General features: G+C 42.3%; 1 protein-coding gene across 1 annotated transcript; it reads right to left on the bottom strand.

The window, feature by feature from the left end:
- Positions 1–14,292: 14,292 nt before the first annotated feature.
- LOC308101963 (hepatic lectin-like) lies at positions 14,293–21,037 on the bottom strand. The gene is made up of 6 exons (XM_080451519.1): positions 20,850–21,037; positions 19,953–20,012; positions 16,350–16,427; positions 16,102–16,235; positions 15,800–15,903; positions 14,293–14,524 (listed from the first exon to the last, which is right to left on the bottom strand). The coding sequence occupies exons 1-6, from the start codon at positions 20,992–20,994 to the stop codon at positions 14,338–14,340; spliced, it is 708 nt and encodes a 235-aa protein (XP_080307645.1). The 5' UTR covers positions 20,995–21,037; the 3' UTR covers positions 14,293–14,337.
- Between the last annotated feature and the right edge of the window lie 1,013 nt (positions 21,038–22,050).

Below are 22,050 nucleotides of genomic sequence, written 5' to 3'. Positions count from 1 at the left end.
TTTTTTCCCTTTGGTATGTCATTGAGCCTGCGAGTGCTCGTGCAGTGTACCAATGCGGCCATAGCTCCACTGCGGCGACAGGGGATTTAACTTAACTTCGACGACTGGTTAATTGCTGGCTCAGAGGAGGAGGTGGCACGGCACACGGCCGTGGCCCTCTCCCACCTGACGTCGCTATGTTCACAATCAACGTCCAGAAGAGCGTTCTGGTTCCATCTCAGCGGACCACCTTCTGGGGGATCTCGCTGGACTCGAACACGCTCAGAACGCGGCTGTCCAAGGGCAGGTTAGACAGCGTCTTAGCTTGTGTGAGGTCTTTTCGCGTGGGGCGTCAAGTCACTTACAAACTAGGCATGCAGGCGGTGAGTCTCATGGCTTCAGTCATTCACCTAATCCGCTTGGGCAGGTTCTACATGAGACCTGTATAGAGGTGGCAGCGGGCTCTTCGGATCCCACTCACCTCAGGCTTTCAGCAAGTGGTGGTGTTTCCAGGGTGTCGTGGAGACACTCGGATCGTGGTCGCAGGTGGCTTTTCTGTCCCAGGGGGTCAGTATAGGCGCTGTGATATCACAGAAGGTCATCACCACGGACGCCAGTCTCACGGGGTTTTTCCTCGCTCTCAAACAGTTCGGTGCTCGGTTTCCGGGTTGTTCTGTCTCGATCAGAACATACAACACCGCGACCATGTGCTATGTCAACAAGCAGGAAGGTTTGGCCTCCCTGGTGTTGGACGGATTGGCGTGCGAGATGGTGCTGTGATGCGACTCACGTCTCGCGTCCATTCAGGCGTTCCAGGTGCCGAGCCTCCTGAACGAACTGCTTTATGCTTTCCCACCAATAGAGCTGATCCTCCCCATGTGGGGGAGGGTCAGGCTCCGAGGGTTGTTGATGTTGCTGGTGGCCCCAGCATGGGACACGTAGAGGTCAGGAGATAACTCCTCTCCTTCACAACGTGCCTTGGGCCCTCCTTGTCGGCAGGGACTTGCTGCGGCAGGGAGGGGGGACGCCCTCAGGACCTAGACCTATGGGTCTGGCCCGTGAGAGGGTGAATTTGAGCTCGTGTGGCCTTCCCCCTGACGTGATGGCTACCATCCAGGGCGCAAGGGCCGTGTCCACGAGGAATGCTTACGAGGTCAGATGGGGGTTGGAACAGTCACCAGTGGTGGTGGCTTTCCAGGCCTCGATGTGTAGCATTCTTACTTTCTGCAGGGAAGGCTAAATCAGGGTTTATCCTTCTCGACGGTGAAAGTGTATTTGGCTGCCATTTCGGCTTGCCACCTAGGTTTCGACGATGGCAAGACGGTGGGTCAGCATAACTTCGTGCGCCGATTTATGAACGGCGCCAGAAGGGCTAGACCGGTCAACAGGCCACTGTTCCCAGTCTGGGAGTTGACGGTGGTGCTGGAGGCACTGTGCCGTCACCCGTTCGAGCCTTTTGAGTCTATGGACCTGAAGGTCATTAGTCTAAAAACGGTCCTTTTGGTGGCCCTGTCCACGGCTAAACGGGTCAGTGACTTGCATGCGCTCTCGGTGAGCCCGGAGTGCATGAATTTTCTGAACAACGACAGGAGGGTTTTGCTTAAACCAAACCTGGCGTTCGTTACAAAGACCGGGGTGGTGGCCCCAGATCCGGTTGAATTGGTGGCTTTTCATCCGCCTCCCTTCGCTTCGGCGGAGGACAGGCGGTTACATTGCCTCTGCCCGGTGAGAGCTTGAAGCTCTATTGCCAGAGGACGGCGGCCAGTCGCTCATCGACACAACTCTTTGTCTCTTTTGGCGTGGGGGTTCAGAGGAAGGCGGTCACCAAAGCGACGCTTTCTAGATGGATCCGTGATGCCATTAAGCTGGCTTATGTGAGTAGTGGTGTCCCTGTCCCGGGGGGTCTGAGGGCCCACTCTACTAGAGGCATGGCTACGTCCTGGGCTCTCTACAAGGGAGCTTCGATCCAGGAGATTTGTGCGGCTGCAAATTGGTCGTCACCGTCGACTTTTGCGGCCTTTTACAGTCTGGACGTGGCGGCGTCATCAATGGCGCACGCTGTCCTGGGTGTGGCTGCTGCCTCCAGGTCAGTGGAGGATAGGGAGTAGGCTTGGGGCCTTTTCTCCATATCTTCCGACTTCCTCTTTAGGTTTCCTTGGGACCAGCAGGGCTGTGTCTTGGGGATAGGGCCCTGCTCCTCATTATTATGAGGCGGACTGTGTCTGCCTGTTAGTAAATAGGGCAGACTCTAGAGTCTGTCAGGGCCTACTCTTGTTATCTATCCCGCACCCCAGCCCGGTGGGCTGGGGGGGCGCCCAGGGGCCGTGAGGTCGTGGACCTATGGCCTGGGGGTCTTAGGTCACGTCCGGGGGGGACGTGACCTAGGAGCTGAGGGGCGTGCGGGGTTGTCAGGGTTGTGTGGCTCATTACCTCAAGGGGGGTTTATGAATCCCATAGTGAGTAGTAAACGGAGAACCGTGGTAAAACTAGAGGTTACGAATGTAACCCCGGTTTTAGTAGGTTCGGAGTTTACTACTCACCAGACACCCCTTTCTGTGCGCATTTGGCATGCAGAGAGGAGAATGTTAAGAGGAAGAGCCTACGTCACGAGGGAGCTTTATACTCCCGGGTCTTCCGGACTCGTGACATACCCTTAGCCAATCAGTATTGGCACCGGGAGCGTGTGTGTTGCTCTGTCTCATCGCCTGAGGGCGCTGATATCCCATAGTGAGTAGTAAACTCCGAACCTACTAAAACCGGGGTTACATTCGTAACCTCTAGTTTTGTTGATAAGAACAGCTGAATGGACCTCCAAGCTCACAATGTGATTGGAGGTCAAAAGGGGGTGGAGCCTGGAGTCAGCAAAACCAGCTAACTCCGGTGGACTTCGCAGGTTTAGCAGAAAATTTGAGAATCCAATGGAGTTAGCTGGTTTTGTCAGAGGCGCTTTTTAATGCTTTTCATTGGTTCAATATTTGTTTTACCAACACACAGACGTAAAGGGTGTTCAATGGCCCTGATTTATGGAAAAAAATGCAAAAGCATCAAAATGGAGTTAGCTGGTTCCTGCCGGACAGCAACAATATTATTCTAATTTACTGTATCATAAAACACTGTAATACAATACACTGTTATGAAACTTTTCTTACTGAGAGAGAGTGGGACAGCGATGTTAAGGAGAGCTAGAACAGCACAAAGTAATCCAACACCGACTCCAACCCGCTTGTACCGTCTTATGTCTGGAGGACACGCACGCACGCACGCACGCACGCACGCACGCACGCACGCACGCACGCACGCACACACACACACATACACACACATACAGTCACAGTGAGACAAGGAGGGAGCAAAATCAGTTAAATGTTTTAAAATCTTTGAAGAGGAGGAAACATGTAATGCGTAGGCACCCTGTTGTATTTTTTTTTTTTTCACCGCCAAGGCCTAATATGGTGCAGTCACTTTTCACAAACCTTGGCAGAATGGTAGAGGGTCATGCAAAATGGCAAAGAAATGAAACTCACAACAATTGGTGGCAAAGAGTGGCACTATATATAGCAATCAACTGAAAAATGCAAACTTTGAACAGGGCATAGCTCCTGAGCCGTTTGACCCTACAGCCAGTGGTGTAAAGTAACTAAGTACATTTACTCAAGTACTATTCTTAAGTACAGTTTTGAGGTACTTTTACTTTACTGGAGTATTTAGAATTGTCTATACTTTTACTTCTACTCCACTACATATCAGAGGCAAACATTGTACTTTTACTCCACTACAATTATTTGAACTTTAGTTACTAGTTACTTTGCAGATATACATTATTACATTATAAAACATACATTAACCACTTTAGCCCTATTTTATACCTAGGCTATTTGAAAATAGACGATCTACAAGCTCACAACGCGTCGCATCGCGATGCGTTGTGAGCTTTGTAGATCTGCTATTTTCAAACATTTTAGAACTTTTGCTTTTGGTACTTTCAGTACATTTTGATACCAATACTTTTGTACTTTTACTCCCAATACTTTTGTACTTTTACTCAAGTAAATTTTGAATTCCGGACTTTTACTTGTAACAGAGTACTTCTACATTGCAGTATTGATACTTTTACTTAATTAAAACATTTTAGCACTTTTTCCACCACTGCCTACTGCCATGAAACTTCTTTACATGTATGGAACAAAATTGCCTCTGTGACCTACAGTTTGACCTCTGAAATTTTGGAGCAATCTGCACAAAACTTTGTACACACAAATATCATTCCAATATCTAAAATTCCAGTTGAAAAGCCAATGAATGTTGTCGTTTTATGAAAGTTATTCTTCTGTCCCTGACTACATAAATGCAGACTCACATTTTATGAAACATTGCAATATGGTAGAGGGGCATGCCAAATAGTGCCTGAACAAATCTTTCTCCATTTGGCTAAAAGGGGGTGCTATAGCAATTGCTTTGTGTTGAGGTGTCCACAAGCAGTATTCTTATCCCCTCCTTTATTTTCCTCTGAAATTCAGTCTATTCTGTTTCTATGGCTTATTGCACATATTGCATGTTACATAATATTGCATATTGCATTTCTTAGCCCCCATTATTGCTTGCTTACGGCTTTTTTTTTTTACTGTGATATTTAGTTTTTAGTAAAATCTCTTAGCTACCAGACTGCAGTATCTGCTGTAGAGTTTTCTCCTTCTTGGTCTTGGTCTCAAGATCTTCTTCCATCTTTTGGAGCCCATGGTCATAAGGTCCATCTAGAGCCATTTCTACCTTTTATGTCTTTAATTCTTCTTGCAGGTATTCGATATGGTCCACCCCTTAACAACACTCATATCTTCACTGCCCTAACAGCACTGTTACATTGATAGCTCACCCCATGTGCACCAATAAAAAAAGCCATCCCACGTGTGCACACACACACACACACACACACACACACACACACACACACACACACACACACACACACACACACACACACACACACACACACACGCGCACGCATGCGATTTGCAAAATTGGCACAACCAAAAGCAGATATGACACAAAAAAAACAAATGCACGCAAAGTCCACACAAAGTCTACAAAAAGGGAGGAAAACAGGGTAGGTGGTGTCGGTTGGATCGGACATGGCGACATCCTATATACTGTACTATCTGGTTGGTTCTGGAAATGTCTAGCACCTCCCACAAATGTACTTATTGCATTCATGATATCAGCAATATGAACACCAGCTTCATATTTGACAACCCATGTCATAATTGACCCTCAACTGAAGATGGTTTGTGCCAGGGACCCCCAGAAGAGAAGATTTATGTCACCACTGCACATTATTGAGTTGCGTTCCCTCTGTCCAAGAAATAACCTCGTTTTCTGATACACATACAGTACACGTCCTTCCTCGAGACCCTTATCTGTCCTGGACAAATATCCTAAGATCCACAGCAACACATCCGGTCCTGTCAGATTCATCGCCTTGTGGCTGGGTGGACGAGATGAGATGACCCAACAGGTTTGATACAGGGATCAGTGGTGGAAAAAGTACTCAAATGTTTTACTTAAGTAAAAGTATCAATGCTGCAATGTAGAAGTAGCCTACTCTGTTACAAGTAAAAGTCCGGAATTAAAAATTGACTTGAGTAAAAGTACAAAAGTATTGGTATCAAAATGTACTTAAAGTACCAAAAGTAAAAGTACTAAAATGTTTGAAAATAGCAGATCTACAAGCTCAGAACACGTCGCTATCGGCTATTTTCAAATAGTCTAGGTTTAAAATAGGGCTAAAGTGGTAAATGTAGCCTATGTTTTATAATGTAATAATTTATATCTGCAAAGTAACTAGTAACTAAAGTTTTCAAATAATTGTAGTGGAGTAAAAGTAAAACATTTGCCTCTGAGATATAGTGGAGTAGAAGTAAAAGTACTGAAATTTGGAAATACTCCAGTAAAGTAAAAATACCTCAAAAATGTTACTTACGTACAGTACTTGAGTAAATGTACTTAGTTACTTTACAACACTGACGGGGATATTCAGACAATATAGAACATCACAAGACAACAATTTTCAATATGAAAATGTCAACTTCCTGCTGATTTTACTATTTGAAGATCTGGATCCGGATCCATGGATCCGGATCATGGATTTCTTCTTAACTCTTTGACTGCGGACGACGCGATAACGCGTCAAGTGCTACTTTGTCCAGTTGGCCGTCGACGCGCTCGACGCGCTGGACGCGCGTTCATTGTTTAATCTCTGATTGCGCTATGCTGCTTAATATTCAATGTTATTCTCGAGTTCCACTTACTTCACGGACATCTGCATCCGGTTTCATGACCTGGATTCCGTTTCCGGTTTTTGATTCTTTTCCCCAGTCATTTTCGTCCAAAATAGGTAAATAAACGGTCTTTCACACGGTATGACGGACAAACGGACAGTTTCTCTTCTATAATCTATGGTCTGGGTGACGATCAGTCATCGCCGTCGTATATCACAACGTAATTTTCGCCGATCAAAACAATGGGGGGGACGTCACATCCGTTTTCATGTTTTTCCTTGTCTAATCTATGAAGAAGGGTGAGAGAGACCCAACGACATGATCAAAGCTGTCATGTGCTGCGCTCTAGTGGCGGAATTGTGCTGGGTCTTTACATTATGTGTCCTTAAATTATTTTCATGAGAAAAATTCAAAATATAAAAATAAAAAAACACGAAAATTGCTGGCACTGGGGGAGTACTTTATGAAAATACTCTGGCAGTCAAAGAGTTAATAAAAGTAACCAAACCTCTACCAAAGTGGTCTTGCCCTTTAACTTGGATATTTTAATCAATGGATATCAATATCATTGATATGCAGAAGAGATCCCTCGATCAACGCTGGATGTACACTGTTTTAATCTTATTTTTGTATGGCATTATATGGTTACACTATTTTGTATATTCTGTAATATGTTAAATGGTCCATCCTCCTATAATTTGACAAACCTCTGTAGTGCATGGGTGCATGGGTGCATGGTGTCATGGTGAGGCCAAAATTGTTCTGCCCGGTTCTCCTCAGTGGCTGTAATTTAATTACCATGAAACAAAGGGCCGTCTACCATTGGCTTATTGAGAGCACAGCCCTTGCCTCTGTGTATACTGTTGTCCCTACCCCTGTGACGCACCGGACTGGCCGTTTATGGCTGAGGCGCAACGGTAGAATCCCTCTGTTATCATTGATATGCACTATGTCACCTAAACTGTCAACTCACTCTCTCGCTCGCTCGCTCGCACGCACGCACGCACGCGCACACACACACACACACACACACACACACACACACACACACACACACACACACACACACACACACACACACATACACACACACACACACACACACACACACACACACACACACACACACACACACACACACACACACACACACACACACACACACACACACACTCTCTCTCTCTCTCTCTCATATACACATTATTTGTCTACCTCTCTCCATAATTATCTATCTCAGATTTCTGTTTTTCAAATTTCTCTTTATCGGAAAAGTCTGAATCGGTTTTACTATGACATTGTATTATTATAGAACAATGAGTGTAATGGCAGTTTTTTTGCCCCACATTTGCAATGGCATATTTGTTGTTAAATTGCAATGACATGTTTAATGTTAAATCCATTATGGTTATACAGTACAAGTACAGTACAGTACAGTACAGTACAGTACAGTACAGTACAGTACAGTACAGTACAGTACAGTACAGTACAGTACAGTACAGTACTTACTATGACGTCAGTGAGCATCCTGAAGGTACCCAAGGACCCGTCCACCTCAGACATCAGCAACATTATGAAAATCACATAATTACAATTGTTTGGGTGAAATTCACCCAATGTTAGTGTTAAGGGGTTACATCCTGCCATGCTCATAATCACTCATCATGTACATGTCTGTTTTGACTCTCAGGTTTCGTTGGCATGACAGTAATCAGTAATCAGTTATGTTCTGAGATTGCATCATAAACATTGTTCACAGACTCCTGTCCTTATCACTGCAGTGGTGGAAAGTAAGTACAAGTACTCAAGAACTGTACTTTAGTACAAATTTGGGGAATATTTACTTTACTGGAGTATTTAAAATGTTCTGTACTTTTACAAATATTGTACGAAGGCAGATGGCCAAAATGCAAAACCTCCTATCTGAAAAATTAACATTGTTGGGAAAATGAAAAAGAAAACTACAAAATGTTGTATCTTTTTTGCACAATGCTATTTTTTTATGATACCCATCACATAATTCACAGTTTCTGGATTTCTGGATTATATTACAATATTATATGTTCATTACACTGATCTCATATTGCGAATGCAGGTTTTTCCCCACTTTTCCTGGATAATTCTGCAGATAGGAGCTTTTGCACTGTGATTGCATAACTATATAATGATAAATAGTACAGGCTGTAAATACATACATTTACAGCTGCAAACAGTTGCATCAGTGGTGTGGTCTAGGTTTGTTTTCTGAGGTATACAATAATCATTCCCTGCACGAGATGCGCGTGGTCGTGGGTATACGTTAGCGCATTTTCAATGGATGAAATAGTTAGTAGACTGTATACGATTTTTTCCAAAAACAACAACAAATAGGTGGACTACAAAACAACTGGCCCAGGCACCCCTCGACATAATCCCCCCAATACCCTCAACTCCACCACTTGAAATACCCCCCCACTCCCACAACCCCCATTCCCCCCAACCAGCACAACACACACCCCAAACCCCACCCACCCAAACCCTCATGCCCTCCAACTCCCCTAACTCATACAACTGGATCACCAACCTTGTGTCCGGTGTGGATAGTGGAATAGTATGTAAGATCATTGAATGTCTTAAAGAGCCTATAAGCAAGGAGGAAAGACGGATGCCTTGACCCTAGAATCACCACAGCCAGGGAGGAGATGAGAGCAGCACACAGGGACTTTGTCGCTGACCAAAAAGGAGAGGGTCTGAGGGAGGAATATAAGCGGAGGAAGGAGGAGCTATATCAAGTGTATGCAACTGGAACAACGGGAGTTGACCCAAAAGATCATGGACATTAAAGAGGTGCATGTTAACCAGAAACATGGCAAGAGCTGGAAGCTCATCAATTACATTTCTGGCAGAAGCTCTTCTCAGACTTCCAAGATCTGGGGAGAAAGCGCAGAGGAACGAGTTGAAACATGGTACCAGCACTTCAAAACACTCCTAGGAAATCCTCCTTCAACCGAAGAAGAGGATGATCCGATGCTCCTGTCTTCCATGACCTTCCCAAACCAGACGGTTCACCATGGATGAGTACCAGAGGGCCACGGCTACTATCAAGTGAGGCAAGAGCTCCGGGGAAGATGGAGTGACAGCAGAGGTTCTGATGTATGTGCCCATAGACGAGGTGGTGTTGGATTTTATCAAGCACACAAGTCTAGCAAGCTGCCGAAGCTGTGGAGCAAAATGATCATTGATCCAGTACCAAAGTCAGGCGAACTCACCAAGGCATTAGCCTGAGCTCACAAGTTGCCAAGGCGGCTAACAGGAAGATCCTCAACCGTCTTAGACCCATCTTAGACCCTGTAATGATAAACTCGGGTAGATACTGTTGCTGAGGAGGATACTGGAAGGAGTAAGGAGCGGAATCTTTCAGTGGTGATCACCTTCATGACTTCCAAAAGGCTTTTGGCACCATCCACCAGGGGAATCTGATGAACATTCTCCAGGCCTATGGAGTTCCTGAGAAGATGGTTCAGATGATGGAGACAAGCTACTCGAGGCAGTCCAGGTCTTCTAATAACCTGGGCCTGGACTGCTTCAATGGAACAGGACCTGAAGGTCCGGGGGGCACTTGACTGGAATGCCTTGCATGGAATGAGGAGAGTGTGGAAATCAGACATGGGAGAAGACCTCAAGAGGCGGCTGTTCGTATAGCTACAGTGGAGTCAGTACTGCTGTATGGGGCTGAGACATGGACCGTCACAGCACAACAGGAAAGGGCCTTGGATGGAGTCTACACAAGAATGCTATGAATGGCACTAGGAGTCACATGGACGGACCACATCAGAAATGTGGTCCTCTACAGGAACCTACCATGGGTCACAGACAAAGTCAGAGAGAGAAGGATGAGGCAGGGCACTGCGTCAGGGACCCATAACTAGTGGCAAGCAAACTAACACTATGAGAGCCAACCCAGGGCAAAGCCTACGTAGATGCACTTCGGAGTAACAGCTTAGCCAACAATACTGTAGAGCTCAAGACCCTGATGCTAGATAGGAGAGTGTGGAGGGCAGCGATTCAGGAGTCCCAAGTTGGTGTTGGCTAGACCACACTCACACATCGCATCGCAAAGACCCTATTCTATATGATCCGGCCTAACTGACCCATGCCCCCCTCAACATAATTCCCATACCCCCCAACTACCAGCGCACACCTCACAACCCCCATAACTCAAAACCCCATCCCACCCCATACCCTCATACCCCCAAATCCCACCCAACCCATTACCCCCACTCCCAGAACCCCCGGTCCCCATGCCCCCAACCAGCACACCACAACCCCCAAACTCCACCCACCCAAACCCTCATGCACCCCCCACCCCATACCCCCCCAACCACCACCCACACCTCCCACACCCTATAACTCCAAACCCCATCCCACCCCCATACCCTCATACCCCCCAACCGACACACCACAATATTTTCACAGGGTTGTTGGCTGCCACGGTGTTCACGTGTGATTTTGATCTGCAATTAATCAAAAATCACGACAATGACGTTCACATTTAAGCAGCAATGACAACCTCTAACCACAAGTTCAAAATGTTCAATGCCAAAACCTCCTATCTATACCTAAAAATGACCTCCTATCTACATAGATGCACATAGGAGGTTTTTACCTAGAAATAGTTAGGCTTACAAACAAACATTATTTTTGTTAAATAATGCTTTGTTATGCTCATTTTGAGATCAAGACATTCTACAGTACTGTATTACCATTAATTCTTTTTATCAACTCACACTCTTGGTGTGATAAAAGTGTCACCACCTGACACTAATCATTAGCAATCAACAAGGCAATGCAATTAACTTGACAGAGTTACTAACAAATACTTAACTAGTAAGGGGGGAAGACACTTTTTTATTTTGAAAATAATAGATGACTACAAACTGAAAGACATTTAGACGGTCTACATAACATAGAATTCCCAAGTTTCAGCTCTGTCTGCTGCTCAACTAGTTCTGGTGCAGATAAGAGGTTTTGCGATTCAACATTTTAGCACTAATTGGCACTGAACAAGATAGGAGGTTTTAGTCAAATAACTTTTTCTGACAAAATGAGGGGCGGGACTATCTTGCAGACAGACTGAGCATGTGCAGCATAGCCTATAGTCCTCATCCACAGTGAAATCCGAAAATCATGAAATTTGCACATAGGAGGTTTTGCATTTTGGCCATCCATATTATGCCTCCGTATTATATTTGTACTCCACTACAATAATTAGTATCATTGTAGTGCCCTGACAAGCACATGGAATTGTAGGAATTGTAAGAGGGATTATATTGTGTTTGACTCGGTTCCACAAACATTACATTACATTACATTACATTACAGTCATTTAGCAGATGCTTTTATCCAAAGCGACTTACAATAAGTGCATTCAACATAGGTAGGGAAACAAAACTACTAATCACCAGAAGTCTTAAGTGCATTTTCTGCTAAAACAAGCAACCAAGAGTATACCTAGCGCTAAGGTAAAAGTGCAACATTGTGAAGATCTACACTTCTAGATCTGCTATTTTCACAACTTTTGTCTCTTTCTTATATTATTTGACAATGGCACTGTTATTTGCACATATGTGAAATGTATCCTCTGCATTTTCCCATCCTAGGAGCAGTGGGTGATATTAATACATTTACCATCCTAACTATTAGGAGCAGTGGATGTTAATACATTTATCATCCTAACTATTAGGAGCAGTGGATGATATGAATACCTTTATCATCCTAACTATTAGCAGCAGTGGATGTTATTAATATATTTACCATCCTAACTATTAGGACCAGTGGATGATATTACATAGACACATAGACTCTGAATATGATGATGTTTGAATAAACCTTTTAACCTGTTTCGTCTAGTAGTGAAACATACAACCTCCACAAGGTGGGGCTAGAGTACTTCTATCATGTCCATGTTGTTAACAAAGCTCCATGATCAGAGATATTAATGTTCCATGCACACCAAGAAAAGCAAAAACATGAATCTGCTTTTATATCAATGTAATCTCTTTGCATACCAGGCATACCGCTGAGACTTGAGTGACAGGCACCTTGGACATGCCCAATTATTGATGAAAAAAGCTGCTCCTACTGTTACTTCTGCTTTGTTTTATTTTTAGCGTTTGTTGGTGTGTAGGGCGCATTGCTCAAATTAGTACAAACAGTAATTCTGTATACTTCTGTTGAGTTCAACGTGAGAATTGCATTCATGTATAATCTGCAATATGCCCACAACCTATACTTTATAAACATTGATATATGCTGTCTTGCATGATTATAAACATACTGTATGAGAGCATTGTCTCATGAATGTGTTTATAATGCTTTACATAACATAACAATGATGATGATGATGATGATGATGATGATGATGATGATAATAATAATAATAATAATAATAATAATAATAATGCAACTTGTATACAACTTTATATATCACCTGTAATACAAAACATGTAGCTAGTGCTTTACATTTAAAATATTAGAAGAAGAAAAAAATGATGAGGAGAATCTTAACCAAAAAAATAAAATAGCATTTGATTTATTGTTTACTTTATTAACAATATGCAAATAGTACAGTGGTACGATTTTACAATGATGCTAAAAGGATAACACACAAATCCCTAGTGGCAATTGTTTTCCTTGTGGTCCTTTAGCAGATATGCAACCTCACAACACATTGTGATGAGCTTGTAGATCTGCGTTTTTTGCAAAGCCAAAGTTATGACTTCATTTCTATCAATTACACACCCCGTGAAGCCTTGATTCATGGAGATGTTTTAGTTTTTATCACAAAATTGAGCCAATAATTTGATGACTGGGTCAACAGTCAATAGGAGACTCGATGGAGACTCTTTGAGACTCCGCTGGTCATCAAATTATTGGCTCAGGAATGCGACAAAAACAAAAGCTCCATGAATTCAAGGCTTCATGGGGTGTGTAAATGATCGAAAATTTGAAAAAGTGCTCCTCGGAGCACAGGTCTCCGCCAGGTCAGAACGTTATTGTGGCCTCCTGCTGGCGCTATAATACGCAAATTTGAAAAGAATGCTATTTCTTCTTAGGCCTTTCAATCGGACACTGCATTCATGATTTCAGGCTTTTGGTTCCAAAAATGTGTTTTGCTAAAGTAGACCTGCTGGTGGCGCTATAACAGGCCAATGTGAAAAAGTTGTCATTTCTTCCTCGGCCTAGTGGGAAGGTGCGCACACAATTCCACGGAAATTGCATGCTGTGTTGATGATTTGAGGCATTTTGTCCAAAACGAACCAATCCTGCAAACTTTGGAAGTCAATCTTAGCCAATCAGGATAGAATATGGAAAATCGGACAGATCCGTGTTGATCACATGACTATAGAGATACTGTGTACCGATTTGCGTGAGGTTTGGACAAAATCTGTAGGAATGATATTCAAATATGTGTTTTGCACAAATTGGCCTCCTGGTGGCACTATAACAGGCCAATCTGAAAAATTTGGGGCAGAGGTTTGGCTTTGGCACCCAGGGAGTGTGTGTGCACAGTTTCGCAGCGGCTGGGCTAACGGTGCCAGAGATTAGCTGTTCATAGGCGGACACATGGACACACGGACGGATGGACAGGGTGCAAAACATACTCTTGCCATGCCTATCGGCCTGGCGGAGACAATAAGTCGTTTTTTTGGGTGAACTACTCCTTTAAGTTATGCAAAGCACATAATCAATCAATACAAAAGTTAAATGGCGAATAAAATGAAATAAAATGCTTAATACTGGTGAGAAATGGATGCAGAATCTCTCTTACACTGTTTTAAGAACAGAACAAATATTATATTAATCTACATGAAACATGGTATTAAAATGGAACAGATGGCTGTTAGATTAATGTTAATCATATTCTATTGGCTCCCCTTTAACTAAATAATGAAAATATGAATATAAATTGTAATGTAACGTCTACAGTGCATATTGGGTAGAAATGCAAGGCAGACAAACCAAAGCAAACACACAAACTACCACATGTAAACACAGCCATCATGTATGTAGCTGTACCAACACACCAGCTAACTGATACATTGTGGTTTCACCACAGAGCTCTTTCACAGATCCAGTACTTTTCATAGAGAGAACACGGGTGGTCGTTCCATCCTCTGCTAGGAGAGGAAGACTGAGACCCATCATAATACTCAACACAGTCTTCTTCTGCATTAGGGTAAAAGCCTTTTTCAGCATCAATGCGTTCAAAATCAGGCTCACCAGGGACCCAGTACCTGGAGAAGTAGGAACATAATAGCAAAATAAATTATAGCCTAAATGCCCAACACGTGGACAAAATATTGAACTATCCCTCCCTATGCAAGCAGTCGTTTAATTTAATGTTTGTTAATATTTTTTATTTATTTCAACAGAACACACAATTGTGCATAAAAAAATCGTATCAAAAGCGCCGGGCGAGGCATGACCGTGCGACTGGTGCGCGCCTGACGGTGTGCTTTTGTGCTGTGCGACAGTCTTGTATAATGAAGTAGGGTGTTCATTTACAAAGAAATATAAAATGTCAAAATATGGAGATACAAGGTTTCTTCCAGACAGTTAAGAATTAATTATCCTTACAGGAGGAGTCAAACACGTCCTAAAAGTAGCACTAAACACAATGAAGCCTCTCAAACACGGACAACTATGTTTATCTTTGACTGAAATAAACTCAGAATAACGACGACACTTCCAAATGTTGAAAGTATTCCTGGTGTACTATGCATGCCTGGCAGTGGCTTCATGTTTGAGCCACACACTGACCTGCCCCAGACCATATATCCACAGACCTGCACATAGGCTGCGTCATTGATTGATTGATTGAATACTTTATTAACACGATTGTTAACAATACAGGTAGTACAGTCAAAGGTTATGCTAAAAGGATAACACTAAAAGCCCCATGGGGGCTTGTTTCCATTGTGGTCCATTGAACTCAATTCATCAGTAAATTCATCAGAACTGCGCTCGTAACTTTGCGCGATGGTGCATGTTTAAAAAGAACAAATCTTCAAGCTAATAATATGTAGCATTGCAAAGTGTTGATAGCTTGTAGATATGTTCTATTTGCGCGTGTGACCTCCTAGTTCCTTGAAAGGACTGCTCCATGGCTCTGGGTCTGGGCTGCTCTATGCAGCTGGACACAGACACACCGCAGCTCAAACAAAATACAACCCATACATGTACAGTGAAGACATGCACAGGCATGGCCTCACGGGCAAGGCCTGTTTCGGAGGCACCGAAACGGGTCGTATAGCCCCGGGCACCACTAAGGGTTGATCCAGGCCTGGTAACGTAAGGTTACTTGGATCAGTAATTTAATAATATTCAAATTACAATACTGGTTACTGGGGACAGTTATAATATTACAGTAATATATATATTGAAACGTCAGTGTACCTCAACACACCCTTTGAGAAGACATCAGATGTCTTAGTGACAGTGAAGTAGATTTGTAAACATTTAATACCCTTTGGAAAAATTAAAGGTAAAATGAAGATGATCAGTCTTACGTTGGTGTGGTCAGTGGTGTTCCATCTACCCACTGGAATGATCCTTCTCTGTCTCTGTCGGTCAAACCCAGCCACACTTTCTTGTTGAAACTGGCAACAAAGTCCTGGACAGAAAAGCTGTTGGTTACTAATGTACAAACAAACTATATTTGTGTCTCCACTAAGTGGAATAGGATACAATGCACACACACACACACACACACACACACACACACACACACACACACACACACACACACACACACACACACACACACACACACACACACACACACACACACACACACACACACACACACTACCTGTTTTTCTTTGCTCTTAATGACAATCAGGTCAGATTGTCTGTCTCTACACCACTGTCTGCTCTCCTCCCAGTATTTCTTCTCAGTAGAGATGTAATAACAACCTCTGTCAAACTTCTGCCATCCAGGTGATTCTAACAACAAAACAATGAAGTTGGACACTGTTGTTTTTTCTCTCCCTCAAATGAATGACAAATGAATGAACAACATCATATAACAATCAATAAAAACAGTGACGTCTCACTCACCACAGTGCCTCATCTTCATGTCATCATGTAACTGGTCAAAACTGGTCTGTAACTGGTCAAAACTGGTCTGTAGCTGATCTGTATGGAAACAATATAAAAATAGGAGATCCACTAATTGCAAAAATGTACACCTACTGCAGCAAGTCAATTGTTATTATTAAAGTACAGTATAATTCATGCTAGCAGATCTATCAGGAGGACTAAATAATAGCTATCTTGAAAACACCTGACTGGGATCTTTCTGTGCGCAGTTTGTATGTTCTCCCACTGCTCACTTGGGTTTCCTCACACACCAAAACACATGCATGTGAGGGAGAAACTCTTGTCAGTGACCTTGAGCAAGGCATTGGTTTTAGAGCCCCCACCTGAAGCAAACACGTAACGGTGCTTCAGCACCATAGATAGAAAGACAGAGCAGTCTGCATGGTGCTCTGTAGGATCACCCTGCAGAGCGAGCAGAGAAAGGGAGTGAAGGTTGAGCAAAGGATCAAATGGTGGAAGTTAAAGATGGGGTGCCGTGATTTTTCTTCCCTTTTTTAAAGAAAAGTGTACTGAAAGTGTTAAAATTATGTTTTTAAGTGGACACACCCACCAGTTCATTAAGTATACCTGGTTTTCTACCTTAGCACCACCCACCTGAACCAGTCCCTCCACCTACTTCTATAAGACCACCCACCTGTCCTAGTCCCTCCTCGTCCTCATGAAAGGGCTGACCATGGCTCTGCCCAGTTTTTTACAAAATGCTCTAGAACAGTGGTTGTCAAACTAAGGTCTTGGGACCCCCTGGGGTCCTTGAGGGGGTTCCAGAGGGTCCATAGTAGAATTAGTTCAGCATCAAAATCAGTGTAACCAGTTGAAACCTATATACAGTACATTGGCTATTTGAAAATAGCAGATCTACAAGCTCACAGTGTGTCGCATTGCGACGCGTTGTGAGCGTGTAGATCTGTTATTATCTGTATGTCTGAAATTACACCTTAACATGAATCCAACATGTTAATAGAAAAGACAATGTATAAACAATCAAACACACAGCAACTGGTTGTAGCAACTGTTGACATATTAGGCCTTAAATGTCAAAGTGCCAAGCATATTCAAACAATGTGCACTTTAGCCTACCTCAGGGGTCTTCAACAGGGGCCCCGGGACCCCTAGGGGGTCCTAAGAGTTACTACAGGGGGGCTACCAAATATTTGAAATAGGAGTAATTTTTTTTCTTCTCCTTACATCAACCCCTTACATCCCTATTCTGGTGGGAGGATTTGCAGAAAAAAGCAGATCTACGAGGCAAAGAGGTTTGGTGTAGAGGGGGAAAAAAGAGCAGACCGAGTACAGAGCCAAAGGTCAAGTTTACTAGGTATAGACAGTTTAAGTGGTTAAATGTCTGAAAGTACACCTTAACATGAATCCAACTTGTTAATAGAAAAGACAATGTATAAACAAACAAACAAAACACATTTTTTTCACACCACTGATGAAGTCTATGAAGCTATATGCATCGCTGCTGGGCAGAAACCAGCCATATAAATTTTTCAACTTTTTTGTTAATTTTTTTTTATCTGTGCTATTGAACACCCACTCCCACTCACTCTCAGACTAATGAAAAGTATTAAAAAGCGCTTCTGACTAAACCTCTCAACTCCATTGGATCCTCAAATGTCGTTCAAACCACCTAACTCCAACTTGTGGATATATAGTTGTTTTGTAGCTTTATATTCTGACAGTAATCATTGCTTTAGAGTGTTTGTTCAGTAACAGGAGTCTCCATGTCTCTCCACCTCTTTATTAAACAGGAAAAAAAAAAATCAGGTTCGGGATACCATTAAAAAAAAAATCAGGATAGAGAACTCAGTCAGGATACAGATTAAACAAGTGCAATTGAAGTTTTGACACAGATAAATTAGCAGATTGGAACTGGAACACTAAAAACTAAGCTGATAAATGGGTACCCTCTCTGATTGGCTGATATTTTGTCATCTACCTGAAAATGTATTTTCCGTTTATTAAAGAGCTGGAGAGACATGGAGACACCTCTGACTGAACACTATAGCACAACAAAGAGCTATTTAAAGGGCAAGAACACTTTGGTAGAGGAATGGGTTGTGTAGTTACCTTGATGTAACTCCAAAGGTGGACAAGAAATCAAAAATAATTGCTCTCAATGCCACTCTTTTAGCCTGTAAACAAACACAATCAAAACTGATTCAGACAATAGAACATCACCAAACCAAGTACTGTTTGTTTTTAAAATAGAAATTGTAACTTTCTGTTGATGTTATTATTTCAAGATCCAGATCCGGATCCTCGGATCCAGTCTGGGTTTTCTTACTAATTAAAATGGCAAAATCAACAGGAAGTTGACATTTTTATAAAAAAAAATCAAATGTGATGTTCTATATTGTCTGAATCAGTTTTGTGTGTTTGTTTATGGGCTAAAAAAGTGACTTTGAGAGCATGAGGAGCATAGTTTGAAATGAGGAGCATAGTTTGATCAATGATCAATGTTTAATCAATGCAGCAATTATTTTTTATTTATTGTCCACCTTGGAGTTACATCATGGCAAGGTAACACAACCCAAACCTCCACCAAAGTGTTCTTCATGCCCTTTAACACTGTTACTGAACAAACATACTAACTCTATAGCAATGATTACTATCACAATATAGAGCTGTTTAACACGGTTAAAGGTGTCATGACGTTCAGTTTTACCACACATTAAAAGTCTTTGTCATGGTCCTTCAAATGTGTATAGAAAGTTTTAACAAAAAATTCCACTCCATTGATCCATGGCAGGTGTTTTTCTCTCACATTTCTAAAGCCTTTTCAACTGCAATGAAAAAATAAATCTTTGCCTGCGTGTGTCGCTGGTGAGGGATTTTGCCTGTCAATCATCGCCTCTGCTCCGCCCCCCCCCCCAAAGGAAAGGATAGGGGAGGGGCGAGGAGGAGAGTGGGCGGGACTAATCGGCTGTGACCTCACTGCCGAAGGGCCAAGCTCAGATTACTTTTCAGCCAAATTATTCAGAAAACCCCAGACCACAGAAAATCCACTGAATGTTCAAAGTTCAGATTTTTTGGGTGTAATTGAGGTCATAAAACCCCCCAAAAAACATAAAAAATTAAAAAAGTGAAAATGAATGTCATAGAACCTTTAATGAACACTCTATAGCAATTATTACTATCGCAATATAGAGCTATTTAACACTGTTACTGAACAAACACTAGCAATGATTACTATAACAATATAGAGCTATTTAGCACTGTTACTGAACAAACACTCTATATTATAGAGTGTTTGTTCAGTAACCGTGTTAAATAGCTCTATATTCTGATGGTAATTATAGAGTCTATAATTACCATCAGAATATCGAGCTTTAACCTTTTAACAAAAACCTATTAGTTTTAACCAAATAATATACCCTACCTAACTATAGATACTGATTAAAATTAGATTAGATATTAAGTACTTTCAAATGTATTTACTTTCTATATGTATCTGAGGAATATCATTCTTGACAGCATCAGCTCAGACTGTTTAGACTTTTTGTGGTTTAAAAACAAATATTCTGTGTGTTTCTGCATTTCCTCCACTAGCTCACTCACTCAGTCTGGTCTGGAGCTCTCCCATCTTGGTTTCACTCGCAGACGGTCTGGAAGCCATATCTGAAAAAATAAATAATAATAATCACAGAGAAAACATATAAGTGAAATTCAGAGGTGGAAAAAGTACTCACATGTTTTACTTAAAGGACAACTTCAGCTGTTTTCAACCTATCTTTATATAATTGGTCCTCACTAATGCTCATGATAAAATATTACCCTTTGTTTCTACTCACTCTGTGTCTCAGAGAAGGGCTGTGGGCGGTTCAGAAACCTGCCTACCAGTGACATCATCATTTTTATTTGATTTACAAACAGGATTTCAATAATAATCTTTTTTACACTAGAACAACGGCTTCTATTATAGCCTGCTAACTTTCCAGGAATAGAAAGCCTGCAGTTTCTATTAGCTTGGATTCCCCATTGAATGTATACAGGGTTAATGTATGTCAATTCAATCTTTAATTCAGACCCAAGGGCGATCCATATCACAAATATGTTTTGTAATAATAATCTAAATCTACAAAGTAGCCTAACTACTAACTAAAGTTATCAAATAATTGTAGTGCTGTAAAAAGTACAATATTTGCCTCTGAGATGTAGTGGAGTAGTGAAAATGGGAAATGGTCCAGTAAAGTAAAAAAGAAATAAAACACACGTCCCTGCTTCTGGTGACTGACATTGTCCTTCTAATGCATGTTTTTCAATTACTTTATTTTATTGCATTTTATTTTATTAGTACATTTTTATACAAATTTATATACAAATTATAGAAAACAATTGCAAAAAGTAATTTAAAAAACACAGCGCGTTTTATCAATATCTAATAGCTAAATATTGAATCAAGTAACTTATAAAGAGTCACAAAATAAACCAGAGTAGACGTTAAAATGACCTCACTCATGTTCGAAAGGTAGATATCCATTAAGCGTGCAATTTGTGCTTCCAGCTGGCTTTTCAGCTGTTGGATTTTCAAGTTGAACTCATAGTGGACGTCATCAGCCTCAGCCAGATAGAACAGGAAAAGAAGCAAAGCCACCTTCATTGTGAAGACCAGACTCTGAAGACAACAAGCATGATGCCTTGTATTTATTGTATTTATTGGAGGTTCAGACCCTAACAGTGATTGGTTCATTCAGGGGGGAGTGACAGATATATGTTATTCCTGTTTGTCATTGATCTGAGTTCCCAGAAGTTCTCTCAAGAAGACGGGAGGGAAGAGAAACTAGTTTCTCATTGGATGGAGGTGTGGAGAAGCATGCTTAGAGCCAACTGATTGGTTCCTTCACGGAATGCACGCTTTTAGGGGAGGTGGAGAAAAAAACAGCAAGAAGGTAGCTGTGTTCCTAAGAGCAGTGACCCCCAGGGGTCCTTGAGGGGGTCCTTGAGGGTTGAAGTGGTTAATGTGTGTTTTGTAATAATAATAAATCTAAATGTAAAAAGTCACTAGTGCCTAAGTTTTCAGCTAATTGCAGAGTGCCATATTTGGGGGTAAAAGAGTAGGATTTTGTTGGACACAACATCAGTGCTGAGGTTGATATAATATTGATCTAACCAAATCTACATCTGTAGAATATTCAGAATATAAGATAGTGTTAAAGTGGTTAAACTGTTCCTCGTTTTGCTGGGGACCCCTGAAGGACCCCTGGGGGTCCCCAGGCCGCACTTTGAGAACCACTGCTCAAAAGATGAGTGATGGAAGGCAGAGACAGAGTGTCTTCTCTCATTGTCAGTGTGTGGATATGAAACATCAGTTAACCTTCATATAGTGCAGGTTGCAGCATGCTTCACCTCCAGACATCTACTCCACTGAGTCTATTCTGTGTCCTCTGTGAAACGCACGCACGCGCGTCCTCAGACGACCTAGAGAGTCATCCACGTATGTTAGTGTGGGTCGTGCCCGTGTGCTGTTCCCACAGCACCAGCTGGCAGCTCACATACAACACATGACAACAACACATACCATAAGAACACAAACAGTTTGGGACAAGTCATTTGTGACAAGGAAAGGAATGTACAGCGGTTGGCAGAGTGTGACTCATACTCTTTGGAGAGTTGTACAAACACTCACCCAGGCAGAGCATGAGAGGCTGCGTGCACA

Source organism: Gymnoscopelus braueri (assembly GCF_963280865.1).
Source record: "Gymnoscopelus braueri genome assembly, chromosome: 15".
In the NCBI taxonomy this organism is placed as follows: domain Eukaryota; kingdom Metazoa; phylum Chordata; class Actinopteri; order Myctophiformes; family Myctophidae; genus Gymnoscopelus; species Gymnoscopelus braueri.
This window is presented reverse-complemented; position numbering and strand designations above follow the sequence as displayed.

What these genes read in the sequence shown, in the direction of transcription:
- LOC308101963 (XM_080451519.1), bottom strand. Translation starts at nt 20,994, where the DNA reads ATGAAGGTGGCTTTGCTTCTTTTCCTGTTCTATCTGGCTGAGGCTGAT. An exon ending in CATGAAGATGAGGCACTGTG is followed by an intron (nt 16,236 to 16,349) that starts GTGAGTGAGACG and finishes TTTTGTTGTTAG; the next exon opens with AATCACCTGGATGGCAGAAG. An exon ending in ACACCACTGACCACACCAAC is followed by an intron (nt 14,525 to 15,799) that starts GTAAGACTGATC and finishes CTACTTCTCCAG; the next exon opens with GTACTGGGTCCCTGGTGAGC.